The 27819-nt window shown below is 47.9% G+C and overlaps 1 protein-coding gene across 5 annotated transcripts in view; it reads right to left on the minus strand.

The window, feature by feature from the left end:
- whrna (whirlin a) overlaps window positions 1–26584 on the minus strand; it is a 251445-nt gene extending 224861 nt beyond the window's left edge. For 2 of the 5 annotated variants that reach the window (XM_038781827.1, XM_038781825.1), the window contains exons 1-2: window positions 25831–26584; window positions 20357–20668 (exon numbers count right to left, since the gene is read on the minus strand). In XM_038781827.1, the coding sequence (XP_038637755.1) occupies window positions 20357–20668; window positions 25831–26247 (729 nt within the window). In that variant the 5' untranslated portion in view covers window positions 26248–26584. Of the gene's footprint in view, window positions 1–20356; window positions 20669–24729; window positions 25480–25830 lie in introns of those variants that run through there. The other 3 variants (XM_038781826.1, XM_038781823.1, XM_038781828.1) reach the window with 2 other exon arrangements.
- Between the last annotated feature and the right edge of the window lie 1235 nt (window positions 26585–27819).

Raw genomic sequence — 27819 nt, forward strand, 5'->3', positions numbered from 1 at the left:
CGGCACAACATTGAGGGCCGAAGGGCCTGTTCTGTGCTGTACTGTTCTATGTTCTATGTTCTAAGTCACCCAAAGCAGGAATTGAACCTAGGTCTCTGGCGCTGCGAGGAAGCAGTGCTATCCCCTGTGCTGCCTTAGAAAATATATACCAGTATTGCTGTGTTACTAGCTTCAGTGAGGCTGAGCAGTGTGGGAATTACCAAAAAGTGGCTATTTACATTCTGAAAACCATCTCATAAATTCAGTTGGCTCTGGGCGGATAACATAGTAAGATTAAAATCGAAAATCCCAGCTGCAGGAAGTGGATATTTATAGATTTAAGCTATTTAGTCTTTGCAACAGCACTACATTTTACCAACTAGGAGTTTAAATCCAATCTTAGCGCGTCAAATGCTGCCTCTTCTGTGCCACATGGACCATTATTTTGTAACCTGAAGTGACAGTGGCACAAAATTGGGCTTAAACATAGGGAAATAATTCATTTTAATGGGGTGTAACTATGATAAATTATTGCCCCCTTTCAGCGAGAGGACACTGATGGAACTGTGCAAACGTTCCAGTGAATGATATTGTTCGCTATGTATCAGCCCAAGCCTGAGTGTTGTTCAGGTCTTGCTGCACACACAAGTGCAAACTGCTTTGGTATCAGAGAAGCTGTGAATGGTACTGTACATTCATCTGAGAACATCCCACTTCTGACGTTATGGAGAGTAGGTCTGATGAAGCAGCCTAGGCCTAAGACACTACCCTGAGCAACAGTGATGTCTGAGGTAATTGATTTCCAACAACCATACCCATCTTCCTTTGTGCTCAGTATGTTTGCAACCAGTAGAGAGTTTTCCCCCTGAATTGACTTCAATTTTCCTAAGGCTCCTTGTTGCTACATACAGTCAAATGCTGTCTTGATATTCAGCTCACCTCAGCAATTCAGCTGTTTTGCCCGTACATGGGCCCAAGGCTGTAGAGGTCTGGAGTAGAGCAGCCCTGGGTGAATCTCACATCAGTGAGCAGGTTACTGTGATTAGGTTCTGCTTGTTAGCAATGTTCACGATGATCTCCTTTGCTTTTTTGAGGATGGAGTGATGAATGGCCATATTTATCCTGCTTTTTCTGGGCAGAACGTATTTGTGCAATATTGTTGGGCAGATGCCAGTGTTGTAGGTTGTACTGGGACAAGTTGGTCACATATGCAGCTAGTTCTGGAGAGCGAGTTTTAAGCACTACAACTTGGATGTTGCTGATCAGGGTCTATAACTGTGTCCAGTGCCTTCAACAGTTCTGGATATTACATGGAGCGAATCAAATTGACTGAAGGCTGACATCTAAACTGGGCAGGACCTCTGGAGGAGACCTGTGTGGATCATCCATTTGGCACCTCTGGCTGAAGGGGGTTGCAAATATTTCAGCCTGGACTTTTACACTGACATGCTGGGCTCCCCAAAATTGAGGATGGACATCCTCCTCCAGTTTGTTGTATAATAGTCCACCATCAATCACAAGTGAATATGGCAGAAATGTTGCAACATCCCCTAGGATGGCATCTCATTTTTAAGTATACTTGGTGCTGCTCCTGGCACGCACTCCTGCATTCCTCATTAAACTAGGTTTGGTCCCCTGACTCAATGGCAGTAGGTGGCACCCAGAAGGTTTCCTCGCCCCGCTGCCCATGTTTGGCGATGCCTTGAAATTTCAATGCGTCTAGTGTCAATGCTGTTTGTACACCACTGTGCCATCACCTCTGGTGGGTCTATCCTGTCAGTGGGACAGGATACACCCAGTGATAGTGATGCAGCAGCCTGGGGTGTTGACTGTAAGATATGCTTTGCTGGGTATGTCAGACCGTTGCTTGATTCGCCTGTGATACAGCTCTCCCAATGTTGGCAAAAGTTCCCAATGTTAGTGAGGAGGCCTTTGCAGAGTCTGGCATTGTAATTGTTGGTGCCAAGGTAGATATTAGGTGATTTAGTTTTATTCTTATTCAACTTTTCTGCAGCTGGGTATTGCTGCGGGTAACATTAAACTGGGGGAGGATCTACTCCTAAGGGGCATTCATGGTAGTCGCAAGGTCATTATTAATGAGACTAGCTCAAGGAGTCTGAAGCCGAGTGAGTGCGCGCGGAAGAGGCCTCCTGCATGGCGGCTTCCCTCTGGGCCCTCGCCACGGCAGCACTCCCACCCCCACCCAAAACACACTCCAGCAGCCCAGTGGTGATAGCCACCATCCAGTCCTGGAACCAACTAGGGCAGCAATTTGGCCTGACCAAAATGTCGGACAAAGCTCTCAATTGCAAAAACCATAGGTTCATACCAGCGCTGACTGACGCCTCCTTCTAAAAGTGGAGACAGGACGGAGGGACACTGACAGTCAGGGACCTATACACGGGCGGCAGGATCGGAACACTGGACGAACTAACAGAGAAATTCCAGCTAGCCAGGGGGAACGAGCTAAGGTACCTGCAACTCAAAAGGTTCCTACAAAAGGAGACAAGGACGTACCCACAACACCACAACAGACACTACTGTTACTGGACGCAAGCATCTTAGATAAAGGGAACTGTAGCGACATGTATGACCGACTGGTAGAAAGGGCCGACACCGTACTGGACGCAACAAGAAAGAAATGGGAGGAAGACCTGGGGATTGAAATAGGGTGGGGACGCTGGAGCAAAGCACTGCATAGGGTCAACTCCACCTCCACGTGCGCAAGGTTCAGCCTGACGCAACTAAGTGGTACATAGAGCCCACTTAACAACTTGCTGCTGGTGTTCACCAGTTCTTTTATTTTATTTTTTATTTCTTTTTTATTATTTTATTATTTTTTTTGTGGTATGTTTGTGTGTGTGTATATATATACACTGAAACCCTCAATCATGCCATTATCATCCGCAGGCTCAACTAATTTAAAGCTCCTCTAGCCAACTCTCCCGGTGGTCACTCATTAAACTGCAGCTCATCCAAAATGTTGTTGCCGATATCCTATCCCACATCAAGTCACAACACATCCTTTCTGGACCATTTTAAATTCTCATCCTTGTGCTTAAATCCCTCGATACTTTATTCCTGTAACTTGCCTTGTCATCGCCCAGTCCTCTGACTCTTGCCTTTTTTGAATCTCTCCCTCCCTTTGGCTTATCTTAAACAGACAGGTCTTCATCAACCTAGGGACATTCTCTGATATTCTCTGTCCCACTTGCTCCATTTCTCCACATTCTTCAAGAACTTCACAGTGGAGCACTGCTGCCTCATGGCACCGAGGACCCAGGTTCGATCCCGGCCCTGGGTCACTGTCCGTGTGAAGTTTGCACATTCTTTCAGTGTCTGCGTGGGTGTCACTCCCACAACCCCAAAGATTTTTTCATAGAATTTACAGTACAGAAGGAGGCCATTCTGCCCATCGAGTCTGTACCAGCTCCTGGAAAGAGCACCCTACCCAAGGTTAACACCTCCACCCTATCCCCATAACCCAGTAACCCCACTCAACACTAAGGGCAATTTTGGACACTAAGGGCAATTTATCATGGCCAATCCACCTAACCTGCACATCTTTGGACTGTGGGAGGAAACCGGAGCACCCGGAGGAAACCCACGCACACACGGGGAGGATGTGCAGACTCCACACAGACAGTGACTCAAGCCGGGAATCGAACTCGGGACCCTGGAGCTGTGAAGCGATTGTGCTATCCACAATGCTGCAGGGTAGGAGGATTGGCCATGTTAAATTGTCCCTTAATTGGAATTTATGTTTATATTGTTAAAAACTTCATTAAACCCACCTCTCAGACCACTAATTTACTTAACCCTCCGAAAAATTCCTTTGTTGGTTTGGTAACTATATATTTCTGATTATAACTCGGTGAAACTCCTTCAGGAATTCTTCTTCAAGAAGTTAAATTTAGACCACTCATGGTATTATTGAATGGCAGAGCAAGATGGATAGGCCATATGGCTTACTCCAGTTACTATGTTAAGTGGACCTAAATAAATGCAAGTTCTTGTTGTTTATACTGCTGTTCTCCAACAAGTTTGTAATCCATTCAACAAACCACTTCTTGAAACTTTCAGCCAGTAAAGAAATCCTAAAGAAAATCTGGCACCATTCCGTGTGCACTCGATCACACAGTAAACTGACAGTCATCTTCCTTTCTGATTGGAAACCAGATGCCAAGCAATTGTGATGCATAATTTAACATGGTACGTCTGGCAGTACTACAGAAAAGCACGAAGAAATGGCAACTCAGTTACTACCCAAAAATATTAATAATTTTATCTGCTTTTTGATATTTTGGATTTGAAACGTTCAAGCACTTAGCCTGAAGCTCATTCCTGCAGCGTCTGGTTGATTTATGGCTGCGAGTGGAAGCAGAGGAAATATGGCCTTAAAAGCAGAAGAATCCAGCCTTCCATGGCTACAAGATGTATTGCAGCAGGTCAACGTGGCTTCTTGAACATCACCTCTTAAATCTGTAGCCTGAACACCTGGAAGGACACAGCAGGAGTGTGGGGACACCCACCCACAAACCAACTCTCCCCGCACCCCCCCCCCCCCCCCACAACCTTCTCAAGGCTGTCCTCCAAGTCGCATATCCATTCCTTCAGCATCAATGGATCAATATCTTGGAGCTCACAGAACTGCACTGAAGGAATAACTTTGCTCATCCCCATTTTATCCAAATGCAACTAAGAATAGGCAAAAAATGTTGACCTTGCCTGGGGCACCGATGCAATCAACGAATGAATAATTTAAAACAAGAGTGCTGATGGGAAAATGTTTCACCCGAACTCTTAATTTAAAACATCATTTGGGGCCTGGAATTATTTAGCAAACTCATACAAAGCAACAGGAGATCTTGAACACTTGGGGCTGACTTTGCATCGGCAAAGCTTCAGTGGGAATCATGGACATCAATTTTGCTTTTCTGAAGTTTAAAAATTTTTTACGAAGGCAATTCAATAGATGCCAGCTGGAGGCTTGTGGTATTTCAATGATGTTGAACCAATCACCTCAGTTTCTTGCTGCATGGTGACGCAAAATGGATTTGTAAAGCTTTCCCAAAGGGATTCTGAATGCCACCGACAAGGTGAGATTTGAGAAAAGAAAAGCAAATAAAAAGAGCATTAGCAGCTATCCGAGTAAACAATCACCAAATTTTAAAAGCATTGGGTGTCTAAAAGCAAGCACTTTATGTTTTGGTTAGGATCTGTTCCACTGGAACAAACAGATGAATAAATCCATATTTTATAATCAGTCTGAGAGTTTCTCTATTACTTTACCAGCCGACATCTGAAATAAGGAGCAGAGAAAGCTGTTTTGTGAATGCACATTATAGAATCACAGAATGCTGCAGGACAAATGGAGGTCATTCGGCCCATCGTATCGTTGCCAGCCCCTTGGTAGAATTGGCCAATTAATTCAACTCCCCTGCTCTTTCCACATAACCTGTATTTTTTCGCACTGTTTAAATCTTTGTCTAATTCCCTTTCCAACTTTAGCACCGAATCTACTTCCATCAGCTTTCCGGGCAAATGCATTCCATATTGTTTGACGTGTTTAAAAAAAGTTTCCTCAAATCGCCTCTGATTCTTTTGCCAAACACCTTAAGCCTGTGTCCTCAGGTTACTGGGGTTGAGGGGCTCCAGGAAGGTGGAGAAGCTGGAGTCTTTCTGCTTGGGCCAGCGAAGATGTGATGAAAACCTATCAACCTAAAAAATTCTAACAGGATCAGACAGGGTAGATGCAGGAAGGATGTTCCCGATAGTGGTTGTGCCCAGAACCATGGGACACAGTCTGAGGATACGGGGTAGACCATTTAGGACAGAGATGAGGAGAAATTTCTTCAATCAGAGAATGGTGAGCCTGTGGAATTCACAGGAAATAGTTGAGGCCAAAACATTGTATGTTTGCAGGAAGCAGTTAGATATAGCATGTAGGGCGAAGGGGATCAAAGGATATGGGGGGAAGGCAGGATTAGGCTATTGAGTTGTATGATCAGCCATGATCATAATGAATGGTAGAGCAGATTTGAAGGGCTGAATGGCCTCCATATTTTCTATTTTTTTTAACCATACCCTCATTTACCTCTGCTCAAATTAAAAGTGTGGAGGTTGGAAGTAGGTTATGATCAAGATTCAGATGTTTAGCATTTTAACATCTTATCTGACCCAAACCTGACCATTCTTGTGCATTACAATTCCCTCCTAACTATTGCATATAGCATTGCCTTATTACTCTAAAAGAATGTGCATGTTTCTCGTCTCTTATTAACATCTCTTAAAGTGCATCACACACAATGATTAGGGTAGGATTTCCTCTTCATTCCATCTGAGGGATGATTAGTTCCCATGGATAGGTAATATGAAATGGGGATAGAGACTCATTGCATTAGTTCTCCACTAACATTGCCCTAGGATTTCTCGCTCTGCCCCCTTTTTGAAGTAATTGGGCTATTGTCTGTACCAGATAGTGGCCCAGTTTAACAAAGTAAATGAGGCATAGTGGATGTCCCTGGCTTCTCATCTCACTTTTCTCTGACTTTGCTTTGTAGGGTGACACACTGAAGCATCAAAGCACAAGTGGTAGGGCGGCACGGTGGCAGAGTAGTCCGCACTGCCGCCTCACGGCGCCAAGGACCCAGGTTCGAATGCGGCCCCGGGTCACTGTCCGTGTGGGGTTTGCATATTCTGCCCATGTCTGCGTGGGTCTCACCCCCACAACCCAAAGATGTGCAGGATAGATGATTGGCCACGCAAAATTGCCCCTTAATTGGAAAAAAAGAATTGTGTACTCAAAATTTATTTTTAAAAAATACTTAGATACAAGACTTTAGTGAAAGGAAATTTGAGTTTTGCGATGCAGCACCATCCCTGCAGGGGATTCCCGATTGCCGCCCTTTGAAGTAGACGCGCAACTATGTGCCAGAGATGCCAGGAGTACGGAGTCTGTTCGGGAGTTGGCTTGCACTGGGAGTGCACCCATGCTCTGCAAATGGCTCCTGCTCTGATTCCTAGCTTGCAGGTGCCCAGTGTAAGGCCCCGAGAGAACCATTGGCTGTTATTTATTTTAAAGCACAGTATTCATTGTTAATTAGGGTCACATAGAATCTGGTTTGAGTACAGTAAGCTTTCACACAGCAGTGAGATGAACAAGAAGCTAATCTACTATTCGTGATAGTGCATGTAGCCAGAATATGTTGTAATCATATATCCACACTCCAAAGGTATTTATAGTTCAGTTTAATGCTACCCTGAAGACAATTTGACACAGAAAGTGGGATGATGTGAGTAAATGGAAGAATCCATTGGTACTTCAGGTAGATTGTTTCTGAAGCTGCTAATTTCCCTGATTCTTGGAATATGTGAGGATCTCTATGTTGCAAGTTGCCCCATTGGAAATGGAGGCTATGTAAAAAAAGAAAAAAATATCCATAACCTCAGAAAGTAACTAAGTGTTTCACAGCCAATTAAGTATATTTAAATGAGCAGCAACTGTTGTAATGTAGAAAAGGAGGCAGCCAATTTTCACATAGCAGTTCCCACAATCAAAAATGTGATAATAACCAGATAACCTGTTTTGTGATATTGATTGAGGATTAAATTTGACCACAACACCAGGGATAATTCTCCTGTTCTGTTCAGAAATAATACTATGGTTTCTTTGCATCCATTTGAGAATACAATGAAGCTTCATGTTAATAGCGCACTCAAAAGATCAACATCACAGCACTGGAGAGGCAGGCTTGATTTTAATGCTCAAGTTCCTGATGTGGGACTTGAACCCACAACATTTTGACTCAAAAGTGGAAGCACCAGCCACTGAACCATGCTGATGGGCAAACTGCACTGCCTGGCCACACTGAGGAAGGAGGAAGCTTCAGGCAAAAATGTTCAATTTGTATGCACTTTAATTGTATGGGGCAGCACGGTAGCACAGTGGTTAGCTCAGTTGCCTCACAGCTCCAAGGACCCAGGTTCGATTTCCGGCTTGGGTCACTGTCTGTGCAGAGTCTGCACATTCTCCCCATATTTGCGTGGGTTTCCTCCGAGTGCTCCAGTTTCCTCCCACAGTCCAAAGATGTACAGGGTAGGTGGATTGACTATGCTAAATTGCCCTTGTGTTGCCCTATTATGTATTTTCTGTTATTATTGATGAACCATCAATTGAACATGAGATGAGTTGCTGTACAAAAGTAGGCTTTAATAAGCTAGATGTTAGCCCTGCGATCGACTACAGTAAATGGCCGACCGCAGGCCGTGCTGGGTATTTATACCTCGTCCTGGTGGCGGGGTTAACTCAGCCTCTCGACCAATCGGGGAGCCGTCACATGACTGGTCTCAACCAATCGGTCGAGAGGCACATGACCGACCAGGGCCAATGGTAAGCCGGTGTTCTGCACCAATGGCAGGCAGCTATGTTAATCATACCACCACATTCACCCCTTGCGGAGAAAGAAGCCGGGGGGGGGGGGGAGGGGGGTATCAACGAGAGCTGGGGGGGTGGGGGGGAGGGGGGGTATCAACGAGAGCCGGGGGCGGGGGGGGGGGGGGGGGGGGGGGAGAACTGGTGGTATGAGTAGTAGCCAGAGAAGGTAAAAAAAAGGTTTGGCTTCCCACTGGCCCAGACATTTAACAATAGTACATATTGTCCATACAATGTCCATGGTGTTGTTGAAAATTAAATAGACTCGATCTGCCTTTTCGTTGCCCGTGACGTCCTGGAAGACCGCCGCAGTGGAGTAGGTGACGTCGGTTCAGCCGATGGTGGTGGTTCCGCTGATGTCCTGGAGTCCGGGAGTGATGGTCCTTGAACTGTCTCCGTCACCCGGGCTGGTGGTGGAGATGCCATGGATGGGGAAGGGATGGCCTGGGTGGGGCGCTGGGGGAAAAAAACAGGGGGGGGTCTGTGGTGAAGGGGGGGAAGGCCGCACGCCGGCGGGTGCCAGGTCCCGGAGGGTGACCGTGTCCTGCCGACCGTCGGGGTACTCCACGTACGCATACTGCGGGTTAGCGTGGAGTAACTGGACTTGTTCCACCAACGGGTCGGACTTGTGCACCCACACATGCTTCCGGAGCAAGATGGGTCCGGGGGCGGCCAGCCACGTCGGGAGAGGGGATCCGGAGGACGACTTCCTGGGGAAAACAAGAAGACGTTCATGCAGTGTCTGATTTGTTGTGGTACAGAGGAGTGAGCGGATAGAATGTAGGGCATCAGGGATAACCTCTTGCCATCGGGAAATAGGGAGATCTCTGGACCGGAGTGCCAGTAGTATGGTCTTCCAGATGGTACCATTCTCCCGCTCGACCTGCCCGTTACCCCGAGGGTTATAGCTGGTCGTCCTGCTAGAGGCAATGCCCCTGTTGAGCAGGAATTGACGCAGCTCGTCGCTCATAAATGAGGACCCCCGATCGCTATGTATGTATGCGGGGTAGCCGAACAGGGAGAAGATGGAGAGGAGGGCCTTAATGACGGTCGATGTAGTCATGTCGGGACAGGGAATGGCGAAGGGGAAGCGGGAGTATTCGTCGATTATCGCCAGGAAGTAAATGTTGCGGTTGCTAGAGGGAAGGGGCCCCTTGAAGTCAATGCTGAGACATTCGAAGGGGCGGGATGCTTTGATCAGATGTGCGCGCTCGGGGCGGTAGAAGTGCGGTTTGCACTCCGCGCAGATGTGGCAGTCACGGGTTACTGTCCTGACTTCCTCGATGGAGAAAGGCAGGTTGCGGGCCTTTATGAAATGGTAGATACAGGTCACCCCTGGATGGCAGAGATCCGCGTGGAGGGAGCGGAGGCGGTCTATCTGCGCGCTGGCGCAGGTACCGCGGGACAGGGCATCAGGAGGCTCATTGAGCTTCCCAGGACGATACAAGATCTCATAGTTGTACGTGGACAACTCAATCCGCCACCGTAAGATCTTGTCATTCTTAATCTTGCCCCTTTGTGCATTATCAAACATGAAGGCCACTGACCGTTGGTCTGTGAGGAGGGTAAACTTCCTGCCGGCCAAATAGTGCCTCTAATGTCGCACAGCTTCGTCTATGGCCTGGGCTTCCTTTTTCACAGAGGAGTGGCGGAGTTCAGAAGCCTGGAGGTTTCTGGAGAAGAAGGCCACAGGTCTGCCCGCTTGGTTCAGGGTGGCCGCCAGAGCTACTTCTGATGCGTCGCTCTCGACCTGGAAGAGGAGGGACTCGTCGATGGCGCGCATCGTGGCCTTTGCAATGTCCGCTTTGATGCGGCTAAAGGCCTGGCAGGCCTCTGTCGATGGCGGGAAGGTCGTGGTCTGAATGAGGGGACGGGCCTTGTCGGCGTAATTGGGAACCCATTGGGCGTAGTAAGCGAAGAAACCCAGGCAGCGTTTGAGGGATTTGAGGGTATTGGGGAGAGGGAGTTACATCAGGGGGCGCATGCGTTCAGGGTCGGGGCCCATCACTCCGTTACGCACTGCGTAGCCGAGGATGGCTAGACGGTCGGTGCTAAACACGCACTTATCCTTATTGTAAGTTAGGTTAAGGAGTTTTGTGGTTTGGAGAAATTTCCGGAGGTTGGTGTCATGGTCCTGCTGGTCGTGGCCGCAGATGGTGACATTATCGAGGTACGGGGAGGTAGCCCGTAATCCGTACTTGTCGACCGTTCGGTCCATCTCCCGTTGGAAGACCGAGACCCCATTTGTGACACAGAATGGACCCCTAAGGAAGTGGTAGAGGCACCCATCAGCCTCGAACGAGGTGTACTTGCGGTCACTCGCGGGGATGGGGAGCTGGTGTTAAGCGGACGTGAGGTCCACCGTGGAGAAGACTTTGTATTTCGCGATATCGTTTACCATGGCGGAAATACAGGGGAGAGGATACGTGTCCAGTTGCGTAAACCGGTCTGGCTATAGTCAATGACCATCCGGTTTTTCTCCCCAGTCCAGACCACCAGCACTTGGGCTCGCCAGGGACTGTTTCTGGCCTCGATGACCCCTTCCTTCAGCAACCTCTGGACCTCGGACCTGATGAAGGTCCGGTCCTGAGCGCTGTACCGTCTGCTCCGTGTCGCGACGGGTTTGCAATCGGGGGTGAGATTAGCAAACAAGGAGGGGGGGTCCACTTTGAGGGTCGCGAGGCTGCAGATAGTGAGGGGTGGTATAGGGCCGCCGAATTGGAAGGTCAAGTTCTGCAGGTTGCACTGGAAGTCCAGTCCTAGGAGTGCTGGTGCGTAAAGGTCAGGGAGGACAAGGAGTTTGTAATTTTAAAAAACCTTCCCTTGGACCGTGAGGTCCACGATGCAGCAGCCGGTGATGCGGACGGAATGCGAACCTGAGGCTAACCCGATTTTGTGTTTTACAGGATGGACAGGGAGCGCGCAGCGTCTTACCGTGGCAGGGTGAACGAAGCTTTCCGTGCTCCCGGAGTCCAGCAGGCAGCCCTTCGCGTGGCCGTTGAGGTGGATCAGCATCGTTGTTTTGGCGAGCGTACGTGTCCGTGACTGGTCGAGTTGAATGGCCGCGAGCCGTGGAGAAGAACCATCGTCGTAGTTGTCGTCGGCCGAGTAGATGCTGGCAGAACCTTGCGTGCCAGTCCAGGATGGTGGTGCCCAGGATCCGCACATGGAGTCAGGGCTCCAAGATGGCGGCGCCCAGGACCCGCACGTGGAGTCGGGGCCCCAAGATTGTGGGGCCCAGGACCCGCACGTGGCGTCGGCGCCCCAAGGTGGCGGTGCCCAGGACCTGTACGTGGCATCCGGGTCCCAAGATGGCGGCGCCCGCAGGACCCTCGTAGTTGCTGGGGGCGGGGTTAGCGGTGCCGACGGGCCGACCGGAGCGGCTGAGAGCGGGGGCAGAGAGGCGCGCAGGCCGGGCGCAGGGGCCGGGGGCAGGGGGGGGAGAGATTTGCGCAGTGCGCTGGAAGGGCCCGCAAGGGCCCGGAGGAGAGAGGGAAGCGCACAGGCCGGGCACAGGGTCTCGACGGCGGGGGGGGGAATGATTGGCGCGGTGTGCTGGAAGGGCCCGCAAGGGCCCGGAGGGGGGGATCCCCGGTCGCTGCGCGGTACAGCAGCGAACGATTTGGCCTGGCAGACCGTCGAAAAGTGGCCCTTCTTCCCGCAGCTCTTACAGAGGGCGGAGCGGGCCGGTCAGCGCGGGCGAGGGTGTTTAGCGAACCCACAGAAATAGCAGCTGGTCCCCGCGGACTTGTCGGGGCGTCCCGCGGCGCAGGCCTGAGGGGGGGTCGGTAGCGGCGGAAGGCGGTGGGGAAGCGTGCCAGGAGGCCCAGGGTGCTGCAGCGCGACTGGGGACATAGGCGCGGGCGTTTAAGTCGGCGACCTCCAGGGAGGTGGAGAGAGTCCGTGCCTCAGTTAAGCTGAGGTCATCTTTCTCCAGCATCCGCTGGCGGATAGCGGCGGACTGCATCCCAGCCACGTAAGCATCTCTAATCAGAAGTTCCATGTGCTCCATGGCTGAAACTTGGAGGCAGGTGCAATTCCTCTCCAGGACAGCGAGGGCCTGGTAAAAATCGTCTCATGACTCACCGGGGAGCTGTTGTCTGGTAGCCAGCAGATGTCGGGCGAATATTCTGTTTACCGGTTTAAGAAACTGTCCATTCAGCTTATCCATGGCCGCGTCGTAATCTTTTTCCTCCGCAATCATCGCGTAGGTCGCCATGCCCACGCTGGAGTGGAGGATATGAAGCTTCTGTCCCATGGTGGGGGGGCTGTTTGCGGACGCCAGGTAACCATCGAAACATGCCAGACAATGTTCAAAGATTTCTGAAGTGTTCTGAGTTTGCGGGCTGATGCGGAGGCATTCAGGCTTGATCCGGAGCTCCATCTTCAAAATTCTAGCTTATTAAATTGATGAATCATCATTGATGCTGGGTATTTATACCTCGCCCTGGAGGCAGGGTTTACTCAGCCTCCCGACCAATCGGGGAGCCGTCACATGACTGGTCTCAACCAATCGGTCGAGAGGCAAATGACCGACCAGGGCCAATGGTAAGCCGGTGTTCTGCACCAATGGCAGGCAGCTATGTTAATCATACCACCACAATTATGTATTATCTTTTCTTTTCTTTTATTTTCATGTCCTTAATGATCTGTTGAGCTGCGCGCAGAAAAACACTTTTCACTGTATCTTGGTACACGTGACAATAAACAAATTCCAATTCCTTAGTGTCCAAAAAAGGTTAGCTGGTGTTACGGGGATAGGGTGGAGGTGTGGGGATAGGGTGAAGGTATGGGCTTGGGTAGGGTGTTCTTTCCAAGGGCTGGAACAGACTCAATGGGCTGAATGGCCTCCTTCTGCACTGTAAATTCTATTATTCTATGAAATCCCTCATACATTGAAAAAGATGAATAAAGAGAAAGGCGAAAAAAGTCTTTATAAGACAGATAAAATATAATGACACTTCACAAATTTTGAGTTGTACAGCCGACTCATAATCAAGCCCAGAATCCAAAATTATGAGGATATTTTAACATAAATTGACACATGGCTGATTTATTTCATGTTTTTTTGTCAAAAAGAAGAAACATACACATGGATCAAAGTGTTGAACTTTGACAAACAAGTTCAAATTCCAGTCTCGAATGCCCCTGTGTTATAAGGATGTTCATTTCAAATTTATGTGCTTAATTGAATAATTGGAAGGTAGCAGAATGGTAATATTACTGGACTAGTAACTCAGAGAAATGTGCTAATGCTCGATATCCACAAGTTTAAATTTCACGATTGTGCTGTGAAATGTTAAGTTCAATTTCTCAGTCCATTAATGTCATAAAAGTCACCCAGACTCGAAACGTTAGCTCTCTGCTCTCAGAATGTTATCAGAACTGCAGTGATTGTCCAGTATTTTCTGTTTTTGTTTCAGGTTCCAGAATCCGCAGTAATTTGCCTTTATTTAAATCGAAATAAAACTTCGGGAACGTTGGGGTCATCTAAAGAACAAAGAACAATACAACACAGGAACAGGCCCTTCGGCCCTCCAAGCCTGTACCGATCATGATACCACCCTTGGCCAAAACCCTCAGCGCTACCTAGTGCCGTATCCCTCTATACCCATCCTATCCAGGTCCCTCCTACCATCATTTGGATAAGACGTTAAACTGCTTTAACGTCTGCCCTCCCTCGCGAATGTCAAAGATCACTTAGTATTATTTAGAAGGGCAGCTTTCCCCTCACATCCTGGTGAATATTCATCCCTCAACCAACCTCACACTGCTGTTTGTGGGATCTTACAGTGTACGTTTCCTGCATTACAATAAATGATGATGGCTCAAGGTCATTAGCTACAATGACTGCAAGATGTCATGATGGTTATAAAGACATGTATGCATTTCCTTTTCTGTCTGCTTTGACTCTCAATGCGACAGATTCAAAATTCTTATCTGACCCTTCATGGCCTCCATCCTCCCAATCTCTTTAACCTCCTCCAGCACTAGTATCCTCCCACAATTGCACTGTTTCTCCGATTCTAATCCCTTGTGCATCTATCCCTTGTGCATCTATCCCTTGTGCATCGTCCCGCCATTGGCAGCTTTTCTTTCAACCAGCTCAATCCCACTCTCTAGAATTTCATTCCTAAACCCTTCTTCTTCTCTCGCTCGTGTCCCTCATTTTAAACTTTTCTCAAAGTCCACAGACTCTGGCCAAGGTTTTGGTTGTTCCTACTAATTATCCCCTTTTAACTTTATGTTTTTTTTCTTCATCTCATTGGGAAGTGTGTTGAGGCATGTTTCTATATTAAAGGTGCTAAATGTATCAAGGCCATTGTTGCTCAATGAGGATACAACTTCTGATAATGAACAAGTGCGCCATAACTCAGCTGCAGTTCATGGTTAAATAACCAAACATTCATTAGTCACTGTCATTAAGTTCATACTTATTTAGTCATTTCCAAATTGTATTTCTTGAAACAATTCCACGAGCTTCATCCTTGACTGGCCTCAATCGCCCATTTTAATTTTAGTATTCAACAGTATATGGCAATACCTGCCACGGTAAGTCAAATAACCTGGCCCAAAAGGGATACTGGGCGTAACTTAACACTCAAAAAACAGAGTCCAGTTTTGGGAATGTATAGCGGAGTGTTTCTCAGTGCCTGCAATGCCGAGAACGGTCCCGCTGTCCAATGGGACTCTGCCGTTTTCTTTGGCCTCGGTTGGGAATGCACTGCCAAGTCCTCGCTTCCCTTAACTTGTCAGTGCAGGAAGATGACTCATGGATCGGGATTCGGGGCATCCTTTTTAGCTGCTCACCTGATCATTTGAACTCCCGCCCCCGCTTCTGCACTGCGGCCTCCGCTCCCACCCCCCCCCCCCCCCCTCCACCCCACTGTGCCAACTTATCTCTTATGGGGTCCGCGAGCCACCGCCCCCCCCCCCCCCCCACACACACACACACACACACACATCATCCCTTGAGGAAGGAGCAGTACTCCGAAAGCTAGGGTTTGAAACAAACCTGTTGGACTTTAACCTGGTGTTGTAGGACTTCTTACTGTGCTCACCCCAGTCCAACGTCGGCATCTCCACATCATCTTTTAAGGACTGAGCACCTCCAAGCCCAATCCTTGGCATGGACAACCTGGTAACCGGGCACCTTGCCACTGCCAACCTGGCACCCTGGCAGAGCCAAGCTGCTAGCTTGGCAATGCTAAGGTGCCTGGATGCCAGCGGGCATGTGAGGGTACCACCCAGCTCAGAGTACAACCACCGGGCATCTCCAATGGTCTGGAGGGCTCCCCTGGGTGCGGTTACATCTGGTCCACGTTTGTGTAGACTACTGCTAAATGGCGCCTGGCAAGACCTCCCACGGGAGGCCATTTGTCCCCGAGCCCCGAATATGGCACAGACATATTTAAATAAGCCTAATGGCTCACTTAAATATGTTAACCTGGATCTTGCCCAGCAAGGATGAGATCCATATTGCGTCTCGTGAGGCATTCCGAGCACTGCAAATCTCTCGAGAGGCCTCATCACGTCACCTAGTCGGGCGCGGCGAGGCAATTAGATCACGCCCATAACCTATTATGCCCAGAGCCAATCAGGAGTCATGCTATTAGTAGGAATACCTGAATAAATAAATCAAATTATACATCGTTGATAATAGGGCCACTTAGTTTGCCTTCACCTGAATCAAGTGATAACTTTATTACAACAGAAAATAATTTGAAATTCAGTTATTAAAATGACAGCAGTTTTTCTCTCTTGCTATTTTCAAATCTTGCTCAGTGCAGACTTTCCAAAACATTGAATGGAAAAGAATCATTGAAGCAGAATATCAAACCACCTCCCCAGGAACCCTCACCGCCACACCACCACACCCCCATGGCCACATCCCCGGTCTTCTGAACTGTTCTCAAACAACAAAAGTAAAAAGACAAAACAGCTGGTTGCAGCTAGCTGCGACATAAGTAAAGCAACAATTTATTTGTAATCGATTTCTTCACTCATTGATTTTCAATGTGTTACAATCTGGCTGCATAGATGTGGTCTGCATAGGTCTGAGAATTCTAAGAACGTTTCCTCTTTGTTCGGAAAACAAAGGTCATTTTAAGGGATTTATATTGGTATTGGTAAACATTAGAAATAAGTTATGGTTTAGGTGAGTGAAATTTAACATTTCTGTGCCTGAAAGGGACATGTAGTTATATTCATGCTGGACAAAGGTGCTTGAGTGTGAGGTTGGTTTCAGTTCCAACTGTGATTCTATTGTGCTAAGAGAGAGTGACAGCATAAAGAGTAAATATAGTTGATTGGCAATTCGAGCCCCTTGAAAGGGAAATAAAACTTATTTTGTTCTTCAGTTTTAATTGAAAAGCTGCAGAGGTTGCAGATAGACAACCAGACAGGGAACAGCTGCCACAGCTCTGCTGAAAACTGATTTTAGAAAGCTGAGGAGGGAACATCACTCGTATCTTTGTTGCAAGAAAAAACATGCAATGGATAATGGTTATCTTAAGAGCAGATCATTTAGTAAACTAGAGAAATTAGAAAAGGTTTCCAGGTGGTCTGACGTTAAAGAATCGAGAAAGGGTCAGCTCCCGCCTTGTTCTCAGATAGGCCTGCATTGCTTTGAAGACTGTGAACCTCTTTTAACTGAACTGCAGGGAGAACAAAACTCTTTGACTTATGGACACAGCTTCATTCAGGTCAGAACTTCAATGACCTGGGGCTGGATTCGCCGACCCCCCCCAGCCGGGTCGGAGAATCGCCGGGGGCCGGCTTGAATCCCGCCCCCGCCGGCCGCCGTATTCTCCGGCACCGGATATTTGGCGGGGGCGGGAATCGCGCCTCGCCTGTCGGCCCCCCCCCCCCCGACGATTCTCCGACCCGCGGTGGGCCGAAGTCCCGCTGCTGTAATGCCGGTCCCGCCGGCGGAAATCAAACCACCTACCTTACCGCCGGGACCAGGCGGCGCGAGTGGGCTCCGGGGTCCTGGGGGGGGGGGGGGAGGGGGGGGGCGCGGGGTGATCTGGCCCCGGGGGGGTGTCCCCACGGTGGCCTGGCCTGCGATTGGGGCCCACCGATCCGTGGGCGGGCCTGTGCCGTGGGGGCACTCTTTTCCTTCTGCATCGGGCATCAGCCTCCGCGATGGCCGACGCGGAGATGAGCCCCCCCCCCCCCGGGCATGTGTGGGGATGACGTCAGCAGCCGCTTCGGCCCCAGCTGGCGTGGCGCCAAAGACCTTTCCCACCGGCCGGCGGCGCGCCAACCACTCCGGCGCAGGCCTAGCCCCTCAAGGTGAGGGCTTGGCCCCGAAAGGTGCTGAGGATTCCGCACCTTTCGGGTGGCCTGACGCCGGAGTGGTTCACGCCAGTCCGTCCTGCCTCACACCTAACCAAGGCTTTTAACCCTTGCTGCACCAAATACCTATAAAACAATAAATCTGAAATTCCTACGTTCATTACAGTTGTTAAAACTAATTAGCGGTCCTGTGACTCTGTTCCTCCGCGTTTGATTTTTTTTAAAGTAAAAATGACAGTCTTTTAAGCCAGGGTTCTGTTCTGGAATCTTCCCGTTCTGGATTATAACAATATAACATCAACTGGGATTGTAACGTCCCACAGATTCACTGCCATCTAGTCAGGGTAAGTGGCACATCCTGCATTCCCAATAGCTTTCCCCAACATTGTTTAACTTTTGAGGTAGTAGCATAGTACTATTGTCTCTGGACTAGTAATCCAGAGACCCAGGGTAATGCTCTTGGGTCCTGGGTTTGAATCCCACCGTGGCAGGAGGTGAAATTTTAATTCAAGAAAGATCAGGAATTAGAAGTCTAATGATGACCACAAAGCCATTGCCAACTGTTGTAAAGACCCATCTAGTTCCCTGATACCCTTTAGGGAAGGAGATCTGTCATCTTTACTTAGTCTCACCTACATGTGACTCCAGTTCCACAGATACATGGTTGACTCTTCAAATACCCTTTGAAATGCACTCAGTTCAAGAGCAAATAGGAATGGTCAATAAATGCTGGCCCAGCCAGAAACACCCACCTCCTATGAATTTTCTTTTTTCAAATTGGTCTCAGTTCCCTGCTTTAGGGATGGCAGAGTTCTGAATCTAAATCATTGTGCAGCAGAGCCTGCTGGTCTAGTGTATATTGAATGAGACCCACTTATGAATGATGGCCACTTGGGCAAGGTATGCCAGGATAGCATATGCCCTGGGTAAGCAGTCAATGGCTTCTGCACAGGAGTTGTGGAGAAAATAGATCAGAAAAAAGCCCCACAAAGCTATTATTTAAAAATGCATTGCAAAATGTTATGCTGTGGCAGATGGAGTATACATTCAATAATCTAACTTTGAGAACTTATAATGCTTCAATGGCTTTATTTATTGTAACTTGCTCCACTGATTCAATCCTATTTTGTACATATTTAAACTGCCACGGGCCTTCTGTAATAAACTAGGAAATGTTACCTTGATACGAAAAGATTCATAGAATTTCAGACATTTGCAGCATGGAACAAGCCCATTCAGCCCTCAGTGTCTGCACCAGCTGACAAGTAGCCATTTAACCTAATCCCACTGGCTCTTGGTTCATAGCCTTGTAGGTTAGGATACTTCAAGTGCATATCCCAGTACTTACCTAAAATCTATAGTATGGACCACTCAATAAAGGGGAAAAGAGACTTCCTATCCATTCTTTTTTTTTACACTTAGGTTTCTCCTCAGATTCCTCTGTTCTAAAGGAAGCAACCGCAGCCTAACTAATCTTTCCTCGTAACTAAAGTTCTCCAATCCTGACAACAACCTTGTGGATTTTCTCTGCAGTGCTGGCACATCTTACCTCTAGTGCAGTCCGACAATTGCACATAGTTCTCCAGCTATGGTCTAACGGGTCTTTGATGCAGTTCCAACATAACTTTCCAACTCTCCTATTCTATGCCTCGGCTAACAGAGGGAGGTTATGATATTTCATTCCAGCTTCTTCAGTTAAAGATTACAGAAGAGCTACACAGTCCATCTTAAAGTAACAGCAGCAATCAACACTAAGTAAGATGTGAGATTTTGGCTGGCAATCAACCATGATTAGATAAAAATAAGGTGACTTCAACTAATTTTCGAGCTAGTTATTAACTTTTGAATCTACGACAATGAGTGTCTCCAAATGAATGGTTTACAATTGGGTTAATAGTATGGGGTGATGGACACGTTAACCTGAGAATGATTGCATGAACAATTTTGACAATTTAAAGTTTCTGAACGGCTGACACTCGTGACTAAATAAAATACAGTCACAGGAAAAGTTCAAGATCAGAAAAACACTCTGTTGTCCAACTAGCTGGTCCCAAAAGTCTTGCTCACTAAATAATTACATGAAAATAATGTATACAAGTAACATAGAATTTTTGTTGATTTCACTTGGCATTTCAGCCTTTGTGAGTTCTTAGGTCTTTCTCATTAGTGATCTGAACTTTATATTCAATGGCTCCTCATGTATTAATGTATTCAGTTGCCTAACTACCACAAAGCAAAGGTTGCAGAATTATGCAAATAATTAAATGTGTGATTGTGTTTCAACATAATACACTGTGTACACAAGCATATATTATATAATCTGGCGATCCTTGAAGAACTCTTCACTCCAACAACATTGTAATTAGAACTCGATTCAGCGCTCAGCTAAAATAGATGTAATCTCTGCCTGCAAAGCAGTTATTGTATCCAGATATTCTATTCATCATGTTGCAATGAATTTCATACTTAAAGTGGAAACCAGAGTTTATTATATTGTGTCTGAATTCTTCCAGCTTCGATAAAAAAATGAACTAAATATTATTTTTTGTGTGAAAAGAGGTGTTATAAAAGCAGGAAAGATTGACTGGCGTGGTTTGTTGGTCTTGTACCAATGCATGTTATTATTTCAATTGGAAGGCTCACCTTAACAGCTTCCCCATGGGTGACTTTATCAAACACCTTGTCATTCACTCGCAAGATCTGATCTCCTACGCGAAGTCCCTCTTTTTCAGCCAGTGAGTTCTGTTCAACAAGCGACACATAGATCCCGACGCCATGCTCAGCCCCTCCTCGGATGCTGAAACCCAAACCCTCGTTTGTTTTGTTTCTTTTCAGTGCCACTTGTCTGATCTCGCCATAATTTTCTTTCATCACCAAGCTTTGATAGAAAGGTGCTGTTTGTTGATCGGTGCTGAAATTTACTTGCACTGGCCTGGAAATTTGGGTGTCTAATGGCTGTGGGAAGAAAGAAATACATTTAATTGCACAGAGACCAGCCAGTGGGAGTAACAGTAACATATCAATTAGAAAATAAAAATACAATAAAGGACAGATAGAAAATACCCAACACAACATAGAGTCATAGAATTTACAGTGCAGAAGGAGGCCATTCGGCCCGTCGAGTCTGCACTGGTCCTTGGAAAGAGCACCCTACCCCAGCCCACACCTCCATCCTATCCCCGTAACCCAGTAACCCCTCCCAACCTATTTGGACACTAAGGGCAATTTAGCATGTCCAATCCATCTAATCTGCATATTTTTGGACCCTTGAACATATTCTCAAATATAACTGTTGGAAGAGCTAACTTGTATTGATAACAATAAAATATTGCATGCAATGTCATGAGTTATACAGTAAGTAACAAATATTTATTTTAAAAGTTCCTTCAGCTTTGCACTGTGCAGAATGTCATCAGACAGAAATGTTAGCACGTTGATATTCTTTTGTCTATTCAGCAGTACATAGATAGGTTGGAGACTTGGGCAGTGAAATGGCAAATGGAGTTTAATCCAGATAAATGTGAGGTAATGCATTTTGGTAGGTCTAACATAGAAGGGAAATATACCGTAAATGACAAAACTCTTAGGAATGTAGAAAGTCAGAGAGATCTGGACGTGCTGGTCCACAAATCTTTAAAAGTGGCAACACAAGTGGACAAGGTAGTCAAGATAGCATATGGAATGCTTACCTTCATTGGATAGGGCATCGCGTATAAAAACTTGTAAGTCATGCTACAGTTGTATAGAATATTGGTAAGGCCACACTTGGAATATTGCGCACAATTCTGGCTGCCACACTACCAGAAGGATGTGGAGGCTTTGGAGAGGGTGCAGAGGATGTTTACCAGAATGTTGCCTGGTCTGGAGGGTGTTTGCTATGCAGAGAGGCTGAATAGACTCGGACTGTTTTGATTAGAACTACTGACGTTGAGGGGTGACCTGATAGAGATCTACATTTTTAAAAATAAATTTATAGTACCCAATTTATTTTTTCCAATTAAGGGTCAATTTAGAGTGGCCAATCCACATGCCCTGCACATCTTTGGGTTGTGGGAGCGAAACACTCGCAAATACAGGGAAAATATGCAAACTCCACATGGACAGTGACCCAGAGCCGGGATTGAACCTGAGACCTCGGCGCCATGAGGCAGCAATGCTAACCACTGCGCCACCGTGCTGCCCGATAAAGGTCTACATGATTACAAGGGGCATGGATAGAGTGGAAAGGCAGGCACTCTTTCCCAGGGTTGAGGGGTCAGTCACCAGAGACATAGGTTTACGGTCCATGGGACAAAGTTTAGAGGAGATGTACAAGGCAGGTTTTTTACACAGAGGGCAGTGAGTGCCTGGAACGCGTTGCCAGGGAAGGTTGTGGAAGCAGATACATTAACGGCATTCAAAGGCATCTTGACAAATACATGGATAGGATGGGTATAGAGGGATACGGCACTAGGAAAGTGCTGAGGGTTTTGGCCACGGGCAGTATCATGACTGGTACAGGCTTGGAGGGCCGAAGGGCCTGTTCCTATGCTGTATTGTTCTTTGTCCTTTATTCCGAAAGGTAATGTTTTCCCCAAAGGTAACACATGGAATCATGGAGTCAATCATACATCTGCAACTCTGCACATTTAAGAGCTACACACATACTTTCTCACTTTCGAAACTATTTCATTCCAAGAGAAGCCTTCATTTTAAAGATAACATGTTGTGGTTTTAGTGTCAATAACTTTTCAAATTCCTTTTACATTATATTTCAACCAATTTCTTAAAGAATCAAGTGGGTCAGTTGTCTCAATCTCACATATGCTCCAATTACCCCCTCCAAATGGATGTCACCCTGCAATCAAAACAGATTGCCTGGTCATTATACATTGCCATGATGTGGAGATGCCGACGTTGGACTGGGGTGGACACAGTGAGAAGTCTTACAACACCTTGTTAAACTCCTACAGGTTTGTTTGGAATCACTAGCTTTCGGAGCGTGGCTCCTTCATCAGGTGAGTGATTACATTGCTGTGGGATTTTGCTGTGCGCAACTTGTCTGTCTACATTAGAACAGTGAAAACACTTCACGAGTATTTCAATGGCTGAAGTGAGCTGCGTTGGGACATCACAGGGTCAGAATAAGTGCTGTGTGAAAATGCAGAAGGAAGGGGAGGATTAGCAAATAGCTGATTGCTTTTCAAGGTCTCCATTTCCCGATTTAAAAGAATCGGCTGTTCAACAGTTGCCATTTGTCACTGCAGCCGCTGATCTGACTGGAAAATAATTCACTAGTTAGCTGATTATGGCAGCAGTTTCCCACTTGGAACTGAAAATTCACTGGCAATTGGAGCCTGTCGGTGATGATTGATGATAAAGGAGCTGACCGAAGCTCAACTTATTTAGATGGCATCCCTCCTGCGACAATCTATTGGACGCCGTTAGCTGTTTGCTTGAAACCCATGCATGCTTCCGTTACAATTCGGGCAGAAAACTAGCGATCAAACACGTTAAATGGCCACCTATTATTAACAATCATATTTTCCATCCCTTCACCGATTGTTAGCAGTGTGGCTTCAAGCGAAGATTATGACTAACAAGCTGCAAGGATTTTATTTTCCTATTTTCTTTGTTGAAAAACAAACACAATGCCTTCGTCTTTTGCACCTGGTGTCTAAACAGAACCCATAAAGATCAGTTGTATTGGGTATTAAAGACAGGGAATGGCTCTCTGCAGACTATACAAGCAACATGCCACGAATTCAAGCTCAGAAGATCAATGCACCTGCCCAAATTCAATATTTCAATTTTCTCTCTTCCTTCCTTTGTTTTGTTTTAGGGAAAGTGGCAACTTATTGTCAGTCCTGTGGCAAACCAGTCAATTCCACACGCTAGCCTCCTGAAACGACGAGGAAATTGCTCAGATTCATTTCATTTCAGTCAGTCAGGCAGCCAGGGGAGATTTCCCTTCCACCAGTGGGGACTGGGTTAAAAACCAGTGGGGACTGGGTTAAAAACCAGTGGGCTCTGAATTCTTATCTTTCTCGCCACCCCTCCCCCCCCCCCCCCCCCTCTCCTCCCTCCTCCTCCCCTCCTCCTCCTCTCCCTCCACACCCCCGTCCTTTGACTTTGACTTTTTGTCCTGCGTTTTCTGCTTTGAGGGGACTGGGAGCAAAGATAATCTGACACTTCTAAACGCCACTTGATGCCCGGACCAATCTCCCTGCTTCAGATCTGCTCGTTTCTTCCTGAACCATACTCCGCCTACCGGCTCAGGTGCAGCGTACACAGTACCCAGTCAGTATGGAGTTCAGACACACTCCTCTATCTCCAGCGGGGTGTTCTGTAGCTGTACTTGCCCCGATTCCAGCTCTCGGGAGGTTAACTCAAACCTCAGATCGCGGGAACCCATCAAATCACCCTCAGGAAATTGTGGTATGTTGAAATGTATTGCCCCCCCCCCCCCCCCCCCCAATTGTTACAAATATGTATAACACACGCGGCTGATAATTGCTCACCAATTCCTGTGGGACACAGAAACTGCCTGTGTCATACTGAAGATACAGTGCACGGGTAAATGCCAAGAGCTGACTAGGCATTGCACAGTCCTGATGTATTAATAGCAAACCTACGTGTGTCCTCTCAGTTAAATAAGTTGTAGTCATTCTGGCAGAGAGCTGATATTCGAGGGTACAAGTTATCTTAGTCCAATTAATTATTTAATTGCTGTGTCCCAGATATTTACAGTAAGTGACCCGCCTTCCCCATCACCTTCTATAAATGGACAAAGCAAGCTCTATATACTCTCTGAACTGTCCTTTTCTGTATTCACTCTGCAGTCATGTGCAAACCACAATTCACTGGTCACAAATGAAAGCTACGATAAGCCAAGCTAAACCTGGATTTCACTCCCGCAATAGATATTTTAACAAAAACCCCTTAACGGCTCGATCCAGTGAAGAGCCGCTGTTCTTTGCCCTCATTTTTAACACCACTAGAATTGTCTTCAGACACTTTTGGCAAATGATTCTCACCACAGGATTTTCACGGATGCCCCCATCCATGCGCTCGGCTGCTCCTGGTCGCTTTGAACTTCAGGACACTCAATTCTCCGCCCCGGGCACCAAGTTAGTTGGTAAAAATGTTCAATACCATTGAGTGAGGGAAGAGGGGAGAGAAAAATACACTCGTCCAGATCACGATGAGCGGAATAAACTGGCGGGTTTTCCAATGAACTCTTGCTCATTGTGGGACCGACATGGAAGACATTCCCGGGAGTCCCCAGCCATACTGAAGGCCACCAATGATCCTTTTTTTTTAAAAATAATTAATTCATGAGACTTTTTTAAAAACACCTCCAAACGGGACGGGTACTAATCCTGAATCTTGGGGCTCAGAGGATTTAAATACCCCGAGTGACAATATTGGCAACTGCTTTTCCCCCAGTGATACAGCTGGATAGTACTCAGAGCCCGTAGATTGCCCACTACTTTAACAAACACTTGCTGATTTTCCACCGCTTTAACCTGAATGTTTAACTGCAGTGGACAGAACTCTCTTCGCCGTCTCCCACCATTGCTGTCTGACTTAGACTCTGACAATTAAACGCGAGATTATTATCTTGAATTCGATCAGAAGCTTCAGGGTGACTGCCTGGTGTCCGCCAGTCCTGTGCCTGGGACCTCACTGCGCTGCTTAAACATATTTCTCAGTCCCCTGCCTTAAATGCGCTTTTCGTCTTTTCCGAGGACAATATCTTCGCCGAGAATGTCATGGTCGGGAGCGAAAGGTGTTCGAGCATTGAATGCAATAATGCGCGTGTGAATAATAGTCAACTGGGATTAGAGCCTGCTGGATCGCAGGGTTAAGCAAATGCTGTGAGTGTTGGTAACAGGTCAGAATAATGAGAGTGTGTTACCCCACAGGAAGGCAGAGTTGGACATTTAACTTAACAGTAAAGAAAAAAAATCAACTGATCTTCAGCTGAAACTCTAAAATATTCAACGCGGTGTTTAATTCCATTCATTTATTTATTAATTAGCGCACTTAAGCTAAGTATCGGGACAGCAGTGCGGGCAAACATTGGGCTCCCAATCAGTGGCGCTGCAAAGTGATGAGGAAAGGGGCGCCCTTACCTGGAGGAGGCTAGGGCCGCCGCTCTGGCCGCTCTCACTGCCCAGCCCGCCGCCGCTGCCGCTGCCGCTGCTGGCCAGCAGCTCCGTTCTCAGGTACAGCCCCTCCGAGGTGTACTGGTCGAAGAGCAGCTGGTCCGACCGCGGGATGACCAGCCGCAGCATGGGCAGCAGCTGCCTCTTGCCCTGGTTGTTGAGGATAACTTTCAGAGTCTGCACCAGGTCGAAGACGTTCCTCCTGGAGTGGTAGACGTTCAGGCAGTGGATGAACTGCTCCCGCTCGCAGTCGCTCAGCAGCACGTTCAGCGAGTTGTGCAGCTTCCTCACGTTGGACGACAGGGATCGCCCGCTGGAGCCGCTGCCCGACACCAGCGAGTTGGCCGAGGAGTTGAGGGACATCCGCTCCAGGTCGGTGGACATGGTGGAGAGTGAGAGAGGGGTGGGGGCAGCTGGGGCTGGCTGGCTGCGGCCACTTGCTGGAGTTTGGCCGCGGAGGGAGTGCTGGTGGATTCAGGGGAACCCGCAGCCTCTCAGCTTCACTCCGCTCGCTGTTTGCATCTCGCTGCCTGCAGCAGCCGGAGGTCGGCCGGGGAGTTTGATCGCGGATCCCCCGCGAACAGCAGCCCTGGGGGGCGATCTGCCTGAGTGTGGCATTGGGCAGTGCCTGCAGCCGGTCCTCCTGCCTCCCTCTCTGTGCGGGTCTCTGTGTCTCTGTGTGTGGGTATGTGTCTCTCTCTCACTGAGCTGCACTTGTCAATTTCATCTGCTGTCATTCCGCGCGGAAATGACGTGTCCGGGCCTGTTGCCAGGAGACAGCAGCTCACCAGGACGCGGGAGTTTGTTGCGAGTTTCTACATTGGTCCCTGCAACAGGACCCGTCCCTCTAGAACCCGTCCCTCCAGAACTTGTTCTTCCAGAACCCGTTCCTCTGGAACCCGTTCTCTGGAACCCGTCCCTGCAACAGAACCCGTCCCTCTAGAACCCGTCCCTGCAACAGGACCGACTGTCCAGAACCCGTCCCTGTAACAAAACGAATCCCCCCAGAAACCATCTCTGCAAGAGAACCCATCCCTCCAGAACCTGTCCCTCCAGAACCCTTCCCTGCAACAAAATCCATCCTCCAGAACCTGTCCTGCCAGAACGTGTCGCTATAACAAAATCCATCCCTCCAGAACTGGTCCCTCCAGAACCTTTCCCTTCATAACCAGTCCCTGCAACAGAACCGGTCCCTCCAGAACCCGTCCCTGCAACAGGTCCCATCCCTACAACAGAGCCTGTTGCTCCAGAACTCGTCCCTGCAACAGGTCCCATCCCTACAACAGAGCCTGTTGCTCCAGAACCCGTCCCTGCAACAGGTCCCATCCCTACAACAGAGCCTGTTGCTCCAGAACCCGTCCCTGCAACAGGTCCCACCTGTTGACAAGTCACCAAATGCACCCCAATGGTACAAAGATGTTGGTTCCTAAAGTGCAGTTCAGCAAATTTCCATCATTCATGATGCCGCAACAGTTACTCTCCAACGTCCCAGTGCCATCCTGAGCACAGACAGGCTGACATTCTAGTGCAGTGCCGAGGGGCTGCTGCACTGTCGCAGCTGGGAGCTTCTTGATGGATGAGACGTTAAAACCGAGCTCACCACCTGCTTGCCTTAGTGGGTGTCAAAGATTCCATGACAGTATCATTGAGGAACGGCAGGGAAATTCCCCCCTCTCCACCGCCCCCACCCCCGACCTTCGGGCCCCCAGCCGCATGTTTCTCGGTGGCACGCCATTCGCTGGCAGTGGGAACTCTACTTTCACCGCTTGTCAATGGGATTTCCCGTTGAAGCCACCCCATGCATTTGCGGAATCCACAGGTGGCGGTGCACTGCTGGTGGGAACCGAAAATCCCAACAGCTGGAGAATTCCAGCCAATATCTCACCCTCTATCCAAATCACAAAAGCAGATTATCTGCCCATTACCATATAGATCTTTGTGGAATCTTACTGTGAA

Source organism: Scyliorhinus canicula, chromosome 21 (assembly GCF_902713615.1).
Source record: "Scyliorhinus canicula chromosome 21, sScyCan1.1, whole genome shotgun sequence".
Lineage (NCBI taxonomy): Eukaryota > Metazoa > Chordata > Chondrichthyes > Carcharhiniformes > Scyliorhinidae > Scyliorhinus > Scyliorhinus canicula.